The 15148-nt window shown below is 37.7% G+C and overlaps 1 protein-coding gene across 18 annotated transcripts in view; it reads left to right on the plus strand.

Moving 5' to 3' along the window:
* MAST4 (microtubule associated serine/threonine kinase family member 4) overlaps positions 1-15148 on the plus strand; it is a 569328-nt gene that overhangs the window by 448299 nt on the left and 105881 nt on the right. For all 18 annotated transcript variants that reach the window (XM_054556424.2, XM_054556425.2, XM_054556427.2 and 15 more), the window contains one exon: positions 5476-5564. In XM_054556424.2, coding sequence (XP_054412399.2) covers positions 5476-5564 — 89 coding nt within the window. The remainder of the gene's footprint in view (positions 1-5475; positions 5565-15148) is intronic.

Genomic DNA, 15148 nt, shown 5'->3' on the forward strand with positions numbered 1-15148 from the left:
TAACTGTTAATTTCTTTTGTACAATTTCAAGTCTCTGTTTTTCCTGTTATGTGATACTACTAATGAAAAGTGGAAGCACACACATATAGTGTGGTTGTACATATAGCATATATATATATATATATATATATATATATATATATATATACACACTACCATACTAAGAATGAATGGGCAAGCTGCAAGCCCCAGTTCTTTCAATAGTTGCCTTTTGGGGACTGGAATATGTTATTGGTTTGGACTTCAGAGAGTACATTTTGTTCTCTCTCTAGTTTCTATATCTTTTTTAAAGATTGGAAACAAATAGCACAAATGATACAGTTGCTTGTTCCAGTGTGGTAGGATTTGTTGGATTATTTTTCTATTTTATTAAAATTTTTGAGACGAAAAAAGTAAGTTTATGAATATTTCATCTGTTTCAGCCCCTTCATTGTGAAGAAATGGAGACAGAAACCTGCTTAGTTCATAACATTTATGCAGCATTACCACATTAGCTAGACAACTTCTGCCTCCTGGTCATGCCCTATTTCTTCCACTTCAGGCTTCTTCTTTAAGAAATATTCAAATGTTCATCTTCTCTTAAGGTGTGAGGAAATAGTTAGCAGGTGTTCATGGACAGTAAAGCTTTGGTCTAGGATTGGTCTCCTGTGCAAATTTATCAAATTTTCATCAGGACAAAGTAATAATTCTAGCTTTCCAGAATTACCGGGGCCCCTCTTACTCAATTCACTATATTATTACTGCCCCTCAATGGTGGTTAGTCTTATGTTTTACTGAATGTTGACCTTTCAAGTCAGCTGTGAATGTAAAAATCACTGCCTGTTGGGGTTTCCTCTCTTCATTGTTCTTGCCATGGTCAGAAATGGTCAGAATTTATGTCTCAAAGTGAATGTAATTTAAAATTAAGTTGGATTTCAACTACTCAGAGTAACTGGAAAAGGCCACAGCCTGGCGGGCCTCACAGCTTTTAGAGACCTGGTAGGGGACGGCTAACAGGTTCTTCTGCCAGGACACAAGTGGCAGACCCAGGTGTGAAACTTTTACAGGTCCCACCAAGCCTTTCTAATGGAGCACAGAGCATAAGGACAACTTCTGCAGAAATGGAATGGGGTACTTGGAACCAAAAATACATACACCTCCTTCCCCACCTGCCTCCAGCTTAGTAGCCCATAGTCCTCTTTGTCCCTCACACTGAGCCAGGCCTGACTTAGATGATGAAATGCATGGCCTGTCTCTTCACCTTCCTAGCAAATGGGAGGTGCTGTTGGCAGTAATTAAGAAATTGAGAAGCTCCTTGTGAAACTGTTTTGGTGATGGTAATAGTGAACTCAGGGAGCAGGTGTGGTGCCTTGTTCAGTCCTCATTTCACCTGCCTGAGCAAAAACCATGCAGACAAATAAAACACTTCCTGGTGGTGACCTCATGTCACTCCAAAGCATCTCCACCCAAGCACCCGTTCAGCTGTGACATTCTTACACGCAGTGTTCTGTCCATGCCTGCTCACCTCCTGCCCCTCAGAGGCAGCCAGTCCTTCTCCCTCAAGGTCTTATCATCAGAACATCGTTTCCCCTTCCCATTCTTCTCAGATTCTGTAGTCAGCAAGGTGCATTTCTTGTGCTCTGTGTCTAAGTTATCTTTCTGTGCCTCATAGTTGCCCCTAGGAGGAACTTCCCAAGGAGGTACCAGATAAATGAAGTAAAAATAAATGCTTACTTGTGATCATCAGCTCCTGGCCTAATCCATTGTTTATGCCATTGTCTCAAGTTGTTATATGACTGTCTTCTCAGCCTAAATTCTGAATTTGCAAGTAGTGACTCTGTGCCATTGTGTTAATAGAACAATAGTTGTCACCTTCCAAATTCAGAGAACAAACTGTGCAACTTATCCACAGGAAAGTAAGTTTTACCATGTGCTGCTTCAACTGGATAACTGAGAGAGGGTACTTTGTGGGAAGTGGTTAGTCTCATGTTGGTCTTTCAGATCGGAGCATGGGCATGGTGAATGGCTTCTAGCTGTTGAAAAATGAAGTCAAAAGAATACATTTGGGGATGGAATAGCTGCAATTTGAGTTCATAAGTTTAGTTTCATTTTTGCGGTCATGTCCCTGTATCCCTGAGGATGAAAACTGGAGATAACTCTTTACAAGCTCAAATGCTTAGATAAGGGTGAATTATAAAGAAGAGATTTCTGCTACAGGAGAAGTAGTATTCATGTTTAATCTGGTCGGACATCACCTGTTTTTCCCTTGGGTGACTTTGCTTGAAGAAAAAAAGCAAGGCAGAATTGATTTAGTTGTTCTGGTGAAAAGGAAGGAGCCTTTAATTTGCCTGAGTGGAGATGTTTCCACTGTTTTATCATTTAATGGATTAAATGAGTAGGTGTGGCCATGAACACCTGGAGAGACTGCCTGACGTGCAGGTGCCATAAACTTTTGCTTTCATGGGCAGGAAAGTGTGTGATACCTGGAGGACAGAGGTCAGCTCAGCATTTTGCACCAATGTTATTATTAATGTGGGCATTGCCAGGTGCTGTGGCAACCTAGGTGGCAGATGCAGTTCTAACCCACTTGAAGTTTTCTTACTGTTGGGGTTAAGTGCAGATTTTAATTCATTTATTGGGAATCAGGTACTTAGAGTAATAAGATTAGGTGACTGTCAGATATCCCAGAAGCAGGTAATACTGAGATTGGATGACCCTTCCTTCCTGTACCCTGCAAAGGTTTTCTACAGAATATCTCAGTAGGGTCCTAGGATTTTAAAAGTATTTAGATATATATATCAAGATATAGGTATTTGGGAAGGAAATGCAGTGTTAAGTGTCCCTCTACCCTTGAAGATTTTAGCAACAAATTCATTCATAAGGCTAAGACCCCATTTCATAAGTATAGAGATTTATTTCATGTACATATGGAAATATATCAGCCTATATTATATAGACACTGGCTTTGCTACTTTGGGATCATTTGATGTTTAAAAGTTTTCTATTTCATTGTTGAGAGAGATTCCAGAAAGTTCCAAGTCTGTTGTAATTTTAATATCATCTTTAGCTTCATGTTGAAAGGAAAAAAGATGAGAGGAGACACTTTCAGTGATGAATTATGCCTTGATTATTCATGGCATTTGTCAATAAGATATACGTTCGATAATTTGTTTTGTGTAACATACTACCCATACCTTAAATATGGTACACTGTTCAAATTCTGAGGTAATTTGTTTTTAACTTCTCTTAACTTGCTCATGTATTCATAGATGAAGTAGCCTGTTTTCTTTCACTCTACATTGCATTCATAATGAATCATCTATTTATAAAGATTAGAAATCTGTATAGAGGAGTAGACGCACCCAGGATGACTGTAATGTAAATCTGTTTGTATATTGACCAAACAAGTATATTTTATTTGGGGGTTTTATTTAGACATTTCTTTTTGATTTTTTTTTAATCACATTTTTGAAATCACTTTTCTACCCCTTTTTGATAGACTTTAAATAACTAATGCAATTGTGACAGTTTGTTGTTCATGTTTTCATTTTTTAAAAAATCTAAATTGTTCACTGTTTTGCCTGTTGTGGTAGTGTATGTACCTTAGTACGTATGGTAGTGTTCGTTTCTTAGAAATTTTTTAAGTTTTTCTTAAATAACATTTTCTAAATTTAGTTTTAAGTATATCAGCATATTTCACTGATATACCTAGTTAAGATATTCATTAGATTATTTACATTGACACACATTTCTTATGAATTTTATTTATACATATAAACAATAAATATGTTGAAAAGATCTTTATGCATGATGTAGATCAAATGCTAAACATGAAAAAATGTAGCCATTTTTATAATAACCTGAATTTCAGTTAATTTGTTGAAAGAAGTTTGCTGACATTTCCGGGACATAAATCTGTCATTTATAATTTCTTCTATTAACATCAGCAAGTTAATATATTTAATATTTCTGTATTGGAATGAAAGGAGACATTAATTTGAATTAACACTGAATACATTATACAGTATCTTTTAAAACCAATCAGACTGTCTGATTTAATGATTGTGAAGTTAATAGGTTGAATACATACATTTCTTGATAGATGAGTTGATAATATCCAACCCACCTTCATAATTAAATATCAAAAGTCTATTCTTATTAACAACTGTTTTAAGGCTGAGTAAACATGATCTTAATTAAACTCACAGATAATACTAGGGGATGCTGATTGCTGCACTAAGGAAAATAAAGTGATGCAGCCTGACCTTAAGAAATTATAAACATGGGACTGTTGACAAATGATAATAAGCAGCAAACATCTAAGAGAAGATAACTCCCAAGTCTGTATTGCTGAAAGAAATTGGGTTTGTTTTTGAAATGTATTATTTGAATATTTAGAAATGTTATCTCACTGTACCTAAATTAGAAGTCCAGTGAAAATTCTTGTTTCAGGAATCTGGTAAAACAGAGGTCTGTCCTGCACTAAGAAGGCATTGCAATAAACTCCTAATGGTGGTTGAGGGCAGCATAGTGTAGAAGGATAGAAGCACAGAGCCCTGAGCCTTGTTATAGGTGAATTAAATGAGGTAACTTGCTGGGTTTTATTACCCTGCTCTGACTACTGTATTGCTAATAGAGAATGAAGTGCCAGTCTATTTTGAAGAAAAGCAAATGAAAATAAGATAATATCCACTTCACCCATCCGCCAGTTTTGTATTTATCTTATTCTTTAAGGCTTGTGAAAGTTACTTTAAAATCAAATTAGCCATTTTATAACTTCCTACTAGCAGAAACAGGAACAAATTGTTGCCCTGTGCCCATGTGTAGTAATTTATTTCTATGCTCTGGGTACTCAGGATAAAACCAGTAGGTAGCATGCTTGTGAAAGAGGACCATCACTATTATTTTAATACACTGGGATCTGATTTTATGATTCCAGAACATTTACCTTAATAAAGAATTTGTGAATGCCATATACAAGATGAAAAATGAATGAGTGGTAAGATACATTTATCTTAGCCATCAGCTATTCTACTGACAAAAGACACAAATAAGAAATTTGTCTAAATAATTAGATTTTTAATTAGTGCATCATTATAAGATTAATGTCATTGTGCTTCATTGCATGTAATTTTGTATTAGAAATTTTGTGTCAACAAAGATGCTACCTGTGGTTTGCTGATTTGAATCCTTAATTTATCACTTGTGTGTATGGCATATTACATATTTGCAGTCAAGCGCTGGAAGAAGGCATTTGATTATTGCTCCACTGGTGGTGAGGAATATTGATGGTGTTGTGCTATATGAATACATTATATTTTCTAATATTCTAGAGGCAGCCACCCCTCAAATATTAGTGAATGCATAATTGTAATAATTTTAACAATAACATGAGCAGATAGGCTGCTCAACCTGGTCCATGTCTACCTGGAACATGCTTGAACATTATTGATGCTATATTCTTTTTAAACTTTGTTTTTTCTTTCTTTTTGATAGTTGCCGAACAAGCAACCGGAAAAGCTTAATAGGCAATGGGCAATCAACAGCATTGCCTCGACCACACTCACCTCTCTCTGCTCATGCAGGTAATTGGTTACCATTTCTTGAGTTTTGTTTTATTTCTTTATTTGTTGGTTTTTTAAAATAAGTAATGCATTTTGATATTCGGTACGTCTTCACATGTTATCTTTGTTTTCCTGTTGTTTTATCCCTAAGTTGTTCTTTGCGATATGTTAGCCCAAATCTTATCCTCCCTGTTTAAGTGTTTGGACTCTAAAATACAGAATTCCTTTTTATATGGGGTCCCTTTTTAATTATTTCTTTCTCCATTTCTAAATGCCTGGATGATACAAGACATGGTTTCCATGTTAGGAATATCCTTGGGAAATGTAAACATAACTCATATGAAAAGTACTAATGTTAAGAACTGTTCAGCATATTTCTCCCTAAAATTGAACTTGTCTAATATATTGTGATGGTCATTTTAGGGACAATGAAGATTTAAGAGAAAGCCTTTGGCCTCAAGTACTTTATAGAATTATAAGGAAGGTTAGAGCAGTACTGTAAAAACTAGACAATGAAAACTGCTTTATATGCTGGGGTTTTTTTTTTTTTTTTTTTTCCTCAAAGTTCTATCTGTGGTGATGCAAAGAAGAGAAGGGTTAATTCCAATAAAGAAAGTCTGGAAGAGTTTAAAGGAGCCATTTGCCCAAGATGTTGAAAGATGAGCAAGACTTTGCTGGCTGGTAGAGATGGAGTGAGAGAAAGGGAATTCTCAGTGTATGGCTAGAGTGTGGGATGTGTGTACTTCGTTAAGAGAACATAAGGATGGAAAGGCAGAGGAAGGTCAGGAAGTGGGAGAAAGTTTGACTTTGAAGCCCTTTCAAGGGTTTTGAGGAGGATCTGTGTTATAGGAAGGTATCTTCAGGATTGTGAAGGATGAAGGTCAGAAGAATGAGCTCTTAGCCCTACTTCACTGTACTCTTGTGAAAACTCTAATTTGATACTCATGTGTTCTCAGATGATCTTGACCTTAAATGCAGGGCTACCACTCTCACCCAGAAAGCAGTTCTTAAGCTCAAGGGGCCTTTCAAGTTGAGACTGGGAGTTGTCTGTTATATTACTGGGGAGAAGAAGGGAGAGAAAAGTAGTTGCTCCTTTGGAGTGAAATTTTATTTTCTCTGTAGAAATAATTAAAGGTATTAAAGGTGGTAAAGTAAAAAGGTAAAAGATAGATAGATAAAATTATGACACTGTAAAATGACCACTAACATCTAGAAAGGCCTCTCCAAGGTAAAACCTTAGAGTTGGAGAAGCTCTTACACAGATGAAGACAAGTTCTAGACCACTCATAGCAGCAGCATCTGTAATAGCTAAACATTTGAAGTAACCTAACGATCTGTCACTTGGAAAATGGATAAATGAATTGTGGCATAGTTATACCCAAAACACACTGTGCACATAGAAAACAAGTGAACACTACTCAGATTTGCGTGGCTGAAACTCAAATATATTGTTGGACAACAAAAGTGAGTCACAAAAGAATATTATGTAAGCTTTTCATATAAAGTTAACATGCTACGTACAATATTTTGTTTAGGGATATATATATATGTACATGATATATACCCTATAATATGATTATATTCTATATATTCACTGTATTATATTTTATGTATTTTTATAATATAAGAGCCTAAAGCAAAACATGGTAATGTTAAAGACTGATTTCATGATAGTAGTTACCTCTGAGAGGGCGTGAGAGAGATGTAATTAGGGAGCGGGTGTAAGCAGTGGTAACATTATATTTCCAAGGCTACGTGATGAGGATACATTACTTCTATTACTACCATTTCTGTTTTTGAGATTGATATTACACCCGGTCATTAAAATCCTACAGAGGGTCAAACAGTGCCAGATACCTTACTTGGGACATTACTCTAGCACCCAGCACAGTGCGCAGCAGTGTATGCTAGATGCTAAGTGAATGATGATTCTGTTTTTTGGTATATAATTCTGTGATTTAAAGATTTTAATCTCACTCCTCTTTATAGTATTTATAGCAATTTCACCATCATTTATGTGCCTGTTGATTCGTCTTTTATACCTGTGATTTTCTTCACTTCTAATATTGAGAAGACAGAACATGTGGTTAAGACTTTAATGATCCTTTTAATTATTTTTCTTTTCTTTCATAGACTTAGCTTAAGTTCTTTCTCCTTCAACATTAATTTAGAATTTAATCAGAGGAATGGGCAGAGGGAAGCCTGTCATTCAGGTTCTAAGAGTGTTTGTTTTTGTTTTTGAGACGAAATCTACCTCTGTTGCCCAGGCTGGAGTGCAGAGGCACGATCTCAGCTAACTGTAACTTCTGCCTCCCGGGTTCAAGAGATTCTCGTGCCTCAGCCTCCTGAGTAGCTGGCATTATAGGCCATGCCACCATGCCCGGCTAATTTTTTTTTTTTTTTTTTTTGTATTTTTAGTAGAAGGTTTCGCCCTGTTGGCCAGGCTGGTCTCAAACTCCTGTGCTCAAGCAGTCCTCCTGCCTCAGCCACCCAAAGTGCTGGGATCATAGGCATGAGCCACCGCGCCGCACCCAGCATTGCTTTTCCTTATGTTATGGAGCCAACATGTTGTTGTTCTCTCAGAGGCAGTGGAAGCCTTTCAGACTTTCTGTGAAAGTGGCATTTATTACTGTCTGGTAGATTCCTATTTCTGTATAAAAAGAAGAAAAACATGTGGATACGATACAGGACCAGGCCTCACATCCTGATAACATGCAGTGCCTCTTCACTGGCCATACCTTTTGCCTCACCCTTTCTGTTGCTACGTTCTCTATCCTGCGTTGGACACAGAGTGCCAGGCGAGGTTTTCTAGGCATCTTCATTAAAACGAGAAGGAAAAACCTCCATCTCTCAGCACTTATTAACCTAAAAGATAAAGTTGCACTTTCTACTTTTCTTAGGTGGGGATTACATGAGCCCCGCCAGTCATCACGGACACATCGTTTGTACCTATCAAATGTATCAGTAGAGATGGGGACATTAATTTCTGTAGGGGTGTCAGCAGTGCCCTGGGGAGAAAGAGAGATATTGGCATACACAGTGGTCTGGAGCATGTCTTCACAAAATAGTGTTTGTGGGGAGCCGGAGATTCCTAAAAGAACAGTGAATAGGACAGTCTCATTAAAAAAAAAAAAAAAAGGAAGGAAGGAAAGAAAAGAAAACAAGGCATAGAAAATCACAGGCTCTTATGTCCAGGAAGATTCTAAGCATGAAAAATAATCCAGAAGTCCCAAAGGGAAAAGACTAGTGTACCTCTCTTACAATGAAAATTTCTGTATCAAAAACAAAAGAAATCAAAGTATGAAAAATGTTTGTGCCCATGACTGATTGCCAGTTTACATGAAGAAATTGTGTAAATTGATGTGAAATGGTGAATGCACCAATAGAAAAATGGGCAAAAGGTGCAAATAGCATGACAAAAGGAAAAAATAGCCAACAAAACATGAAATGATATGTCATTGCAATTATAAAAAAAAAGTGGCCAGGCACAGTGGTCACACTTGTGATTGCAGCACTGTGGGAGACTGAGGCAGGAGGATTGCTTGAGCCCAGGAGTTTGAGCCTAGATGACATAGTGAGACCTCATCTCTACAAAATTTCTAAAAATTACCCAGGCATGGTGGCACATGCCTGTGGTCCCAGCTACTCAGGAGGCTGAGGTGGGAGGATCGCCTGAGCTGGGGAGATCTAGGCTGCAGTGAGCTATAATGGGGCCACTGAACTCCACCATGAGTGAAGGAGATAGTATCATTCACCTAGCATGGGGTCAAAAACCTTTTTTAATTGATAAAATTCAGTGATAGCAAAGATATGGGAAAGCGGTCCCTTTCCCATGATCTAAGGGTATTAGTGTAACAATTTTGGTTAGTGGTTTTCAGTATTGGTGAATATTTCAAATGTGTTTACCCTTTTGCCCAGCAAATTAATGTAAAGGAATTTATCTTACTGATATTCTCATAAAATAACAGAAAATTATAAGTATAGCATGGCTTTTGTACCTAGCAAATGGAAAGGTACCAGTTTTTTATTTAAATTTTTCTTCAGTAATGGACTAGTTAAGTAAATAATGATTCAGGGGTATAACCCAGCACTACATAGTTGTTACAAAGAACAAGGTGGGGCTTTTATGTGCTGGTATTGGAAGGATACACAAGATACATTGTTAGGTGAAAACATTGCATGTTGTCATTTCATGTGCATCTGTGTTTTAGAGTGTGTATACACAGATGAAAGCACACTTGTATATTCATGCATAGTCATAGAAATTTGTGGAAAAGGAAAGGAGAAACTGTTAATTGTTTAGGGAATAAGAAAGTAGGGAAATTAGCACATAGTGCCTTTCTAATAAAAAGAAGGCTGTAAAAATAAAACCCATAAGAAAACAATATAATATCTGCAGTAGTTTTCTATTGCTGAGTAACAAATTACTCATAATTTACTGGTTTAAACCACATGCATTTATTAATCTTACAGTTCTTCAGGACAGAAGTCTGGGCAGGCTTGCCTGGGTTCTCTGCTCAGGGTATTATGAGGCCAAAATCAAGGTGTTTGTTGAGCTGGGCTCTTACCTGGAGGCTGGGAAAGAACTCACTTCCAAGCCCATGCAGGTGTGGACAGATTTAGGTCATTGCCTTTGTAGGACTGAGTTCCCTGCTTCACCCTGGCTATCAGCAAGGAGCTGCTTTTCAGCTCCTAGAGGCTGGCTGCCCTCTGCGATCTTGTAGCCAGCAGGGGCACATCCGGTCATTCTCACACTTCAAATCTGACTGCTCCTCCTTCCATCAACCAGAGAAAACTCTTGCTTTTAAAATGCTCACTTGGTTGGGTGAAGCCCCACTCAGATAATCTCTATACTTGAAGGTCAGCTGACTTGGGACAATTACAGCTAAAAAAATCTCTTCATACTAGTATTCATTTTTGATTGAATAACTAGGGGACTGGAATTTTGAGGAGACCATGGTTAGAATTCTGCCTACCACAGTAACACTTCATATTGTATTTTGATTTAAATGAGTAAAAGTAGGAGCTCTAAGAGTGATACTTAAGAGGATGAGCCACAGAGGAAAAGGAGATAAAAACTGAGGCACAGTGACTCCAGGCTTTTAAAGTGCTTAGGTAGCAACTGTAGCCCTGTTGGCCAAAATACCTATTTTCTGTGTCTTCAAAAGTTGTTTTACTGTGAATTTGCAGGTGGCTACTTTGATGTATTTTTAAAAGGGTTTCTGTAAGGAAGGATGGAAAGGAGTTTCACTTTTCTGTTGGGCAATTTTAGGAGTTATTAAAGATAGGAAATATCCCTAAATCTCTGTCTATGTGTATATATAGATTTAGGTCACAAAGAGACTTCATTTCTTAAGGGTTAGTCACCACTGTATTTATGCAGCTGTGTTCTGCTTGTTTTGGGTAGGCACATGGGGTTTGGGCAACAAAACAAAACATCCCGAATCCCACTCTTCTAAATGAATCACGTGAACATTTTAATGCACATCCCTTCATTATCTTCTCTGCCTCCCACCCGACAACCACCCATGGGGCTTTGACTTAACAAATAAAACTCAGCTTGTAACTTAGAGGGTTTCCGAGGAGAAACTACATGACACCATGTACATTTTTAAACATAATATCTTCATTATTTCGGAAAACTCTTAAGGACCTTTCTCCTTTTGATTTCTTTTAGAGTCTCTTTTTGAGCCATACATGAGAATTGTTTGCAACTTGCTCACCTTGCATTTCAGCTATATCAGTTCCACTCCCCTCAATCTTGCAACTCGTTCATTAGATGAGATACTAAATTGGACGGTGGTAAAGGCAATAGTTTTATAAACAGGCATGTTAATGCAAATAATTGAAAGTTAATAGTCTGGCAATAAGGTGGACATAGGGAAAAATAAACAAGGCAGACTAATGAATTCAGAGAAGACAGTCTGGGGTAGAACAGGGTAAGTAGATATTCCAGTGTGCCAGAGATACTCCTGGGAGTATCACAATTTTTTTTTTTTTTTTGAGACAGAGTCTCGCTCTGTCGCCCAGGCTGGAGTGCATCTCTGCTCACTGTAAGCTCTGCCTCCCAGGTTCACACCATTCTCCTGCCTCAGCCTCCCGTGTAACTGGGACTACAGGCGCTTGCCACCACGCCTGGCTAATTTTTTGTATTTTTAGTAGAGACGGGGTTTCACCGTGTTACCCAGGATGGTCTCGATCTCCTGACCTCGTGATCCACCCGCCTCGGCCTCCCAAAGTGGAGAGTATCACTGTTATAACCCAGTGCCATCCTTGATATCAGCATGAAACTTTGTAATATTCTACTGCCCCAGGACTTTAACCTTGGAGGATGTGTAGTTGGGCTGTAAGGGGTTTAGTAAAAGCTGAAATTTTGGCACATAATGCCAACCAAGCACTTATCTATTTACTAATATGCATATGACTGTTTCATTTTAAAATTTCAAGAGAGTTTATAGGCTATGTTGCCATGACTCTAATCTTCAAGGCTTGTTTGCTTTAAAAGCGTGAGTTTCTGATTATAACAGTAAAGCTAATAGTTTGTAAGAAATACAAGAAATCACCTGGGAAATATAAATCCTCTATCAACCTATTACTTGGAGATAACCCCTATTACCAGTTTATTGTATCTCTTTAGTCTTTTCCTGTATGTACTCTGTGTGTGTGTATGTGTGTGTGTGTGTGTGTGTGTGTGTCTGTCCATCTGAATGTGTGACAGAAATGCCTATGCTGAAACTTTTATTCCCCCCTTATCACCACCGAACATTACAGTGTTGAAGAGTCCATCAATACAAGCCAAACATAATATCTTAGTATTTGTAATGTACATGTTTTATTTCTATGGGATTTAGACATTTTCCGTACTCATTAACCATTTGTATCTCCTTTTATTATTTACCTTTATTTTTATCCTTGGTCCCTCTCTTTTGTTTAATTTTCATTTTATTGGCTTATAAGAAGTGAGAACTGATATTAATCTTTTATAATCTCACCAGTATCCTTTTTCAATTCGCCGTTTCCCTTTTTATAACAGTGAGGTTTTTTTTTTTTTTTTACTAACAGAAGTTATTATGTTTCATTTTGTGCATGTGTGTGTGGTCCAATCTGTCAGTCTTTTTTTTTTTTTTTCCTGATTTCTTCCATGTTTGTTGTTATGTATAGTTGTACAGAGTTTTGCTTTTTTGACAAGACTGGTCTTGCTCTCAGCATCTCCTGCTCTGATCTCATTGCTTCCCCTCCCTCTTTCTGCTTGACAAGTTCAGCATCAGTGACGCATTTCTTTACCTTTTCATACTCTTAGTCTGTCAGTATAGGGTGATGGTTTTCCTAAGCAGTGAAGAAGTTCTTGGGCAAAAAAAAAAAAAAATCTGAATTCTTTCTAAACTGTATTGGTGAGCCTACAAAGGAAGGAAGTCTGTAAGCCAAATGGGCATTACAACCATTTTTTCCACCTCCCCAGACTCCTGGAGTTGACTTATACACACACCTTTCTGCTCAGGTATTTGTGGTACCATCAGATTTTCATGCAGTGCTCAAAGGAGAGGCTATTACTTATGAATTTTAGTTTGCTGGTGAGAACAATTTAGTCATTAGAGATGAATGATCTTTAGGTGCCAGTGAAAGAATTATTTTTATAAGATGAGCCTGGGCTGGGCGCAGTGGCTCACGCCTGTAATCCCAGCACTTTGGGAGGCTGAGGCGGGCAGATCACGAGGTTGGGAGATCCAGACCATCCTGGCCAACATGGTGAAACCATCTTTACTAAAAATACAAAAATTAGCCGGGCGTGGTGGCACATGCCTGTAGTCCCAGCTACTCAGGAAGCTGAGGCAGGAGAATTGCTTGAACCCAGGAGGTGGAGGCTGCAGTGAGCGGAGATCACGCCACTGCACTCCAGCCTGGGTGACAGAGCAAGACTGTCTCAAAAAAAAAAGGTGAGACTGGAGACATGGCCCTGAGTGAAATATTGCCTTTGTTGTGTTTATTTTGTGACTTTCATTCAAAAGCCTTCAGCAGATTTTCCATGCTTGAAATATTATTTCCCAAATGTTTGAACCTGCTTTATAGATCTTTAATAAAAATGTTCATTCAGCAAGGCAATGACCTCCTTTGGCTGCATAGACATGATAGAAGACAAATAGTTCCCTTGCCTCTTTAAATTTGGGAAATAGGACAAAGGAAAATTAGGTGCTCACAGAGTCATAACAAATTAATTGTTAGCCTTAATAGGAATTAAGTTTCCTGGTGCCCCACATAACCACTGTTTCTTTAAAATAATATTAACTTTTTTTTTGTTTTTTCAAAGGGGTTTCTGACATATATTTCCTTTTTAAAAAAAAATGTCAGTCTCAACAAAATCAACTTGTAAAACCTTATCTTCAATTTAGAGCACCTTGCTGTCCTCCTTGTAGAGTGTCATTTTATGTTGGTAAAATAGGCAAATCATGTGGCTAAACTTTATCCAGGTGATTCCTTTAGTCAGCCATGGGTAGAGCATCACCTTGGAATCATCTAATTTTATTAAAACCCTTTTCACTGAGCCCCAAGATCAGATTTCTTATAGTGTGTATGTCCAAGCTATATCATTTCACAGTGCATCTGTTCTGTGATTTCATGTCATTTCATTAATAAGTTTCTCTGCATTATGGAGAATACCATCTTTATGTTCCATGCTGTACTCACTTTTTTTTTTTGTCCTTAGCCTTTGTGTAATTGCCGATTGTTACTTAAGTAATGACACATCTTGCCCTTCCTGCTTAAGGAAAAGAATGATAAAATCAGTTGGACTGACGTCAGTCAATGTGTTTTCCTAGTCTGGGGTATTGCTTTGTGTCGAGTCAATAATCGGGTGTATATACCAACATCATTAGTCTTTGTTAATTCCTTTATGCAGATCCATCTGCCCTGTGCCCTTCATTTATCGTTTTGGCCCTTTAAGAAGTCTGTAATGTTGATGTATAATCTATTCCTAGTAATAATTCAATGACATTGTTCATATTTCCCTAATCTCTGTGTGTAAGAAAATTTAATCTGAATGGCCTTTGATTTCGATTTTTATTCTCTCCTTTGTTATAAATTAAAGCTGTTGGAAACTGATGCCTACTTTTAATTTTAAAGCTCCCCCATGTTAACAGAAGTGGTAGCAACTTTTTTTTTTTTTTTGTAAGAACATGGGTCATCCTGGGCAGCCACCCATAGGGCAGGTTTTTCGTTCTGTTTAATTTTGCTTTTTAATCAAAATTTTGCAGCATTTTTGTTGTGTTTATATATCCACTGGGGACTTTGTTTAGCTAGGGTTGGTTGCTGAAGTCCCAGCTGGATCTTAGTTACATATTTTCCATGGTAGAATTGACAGTCCTTAAAGAAAGATTGGATGTGGGGTGAGAGAGAATTGATCAAAGGTGACTTCCAGCTTGCTGAGAATATGGAAGACTGGATGGGACATTTCTCAAGATGGAAGAAACAAGAAAAATGAATCAGAGGTCATACTTAAGAGTTCACTTTGCTGCATATTGGGCCAAGTTGCTCATGAGACATTCAAGTGATGTAGATAGGCAGTTGTTGTTACATAGGTCTGAAACTCAGAGGTTGCCTCTGTGTTGGCG

Source organism: Pongo abelii, chromosome 4, assembly GCF_028885655.2.
Source record: "Pongo abelii isolate AG06213 chromosome 4, NHGRI_mPonAbe1-v2.0_pri, whole genome shotgun sequence".
Taxonomy (NCBI): domain Eukaryota; kingdom Metazoa; phylum Chordata; class Mammalia; order Primates; family Hominidae; genus Pongo; species Pongo abelii.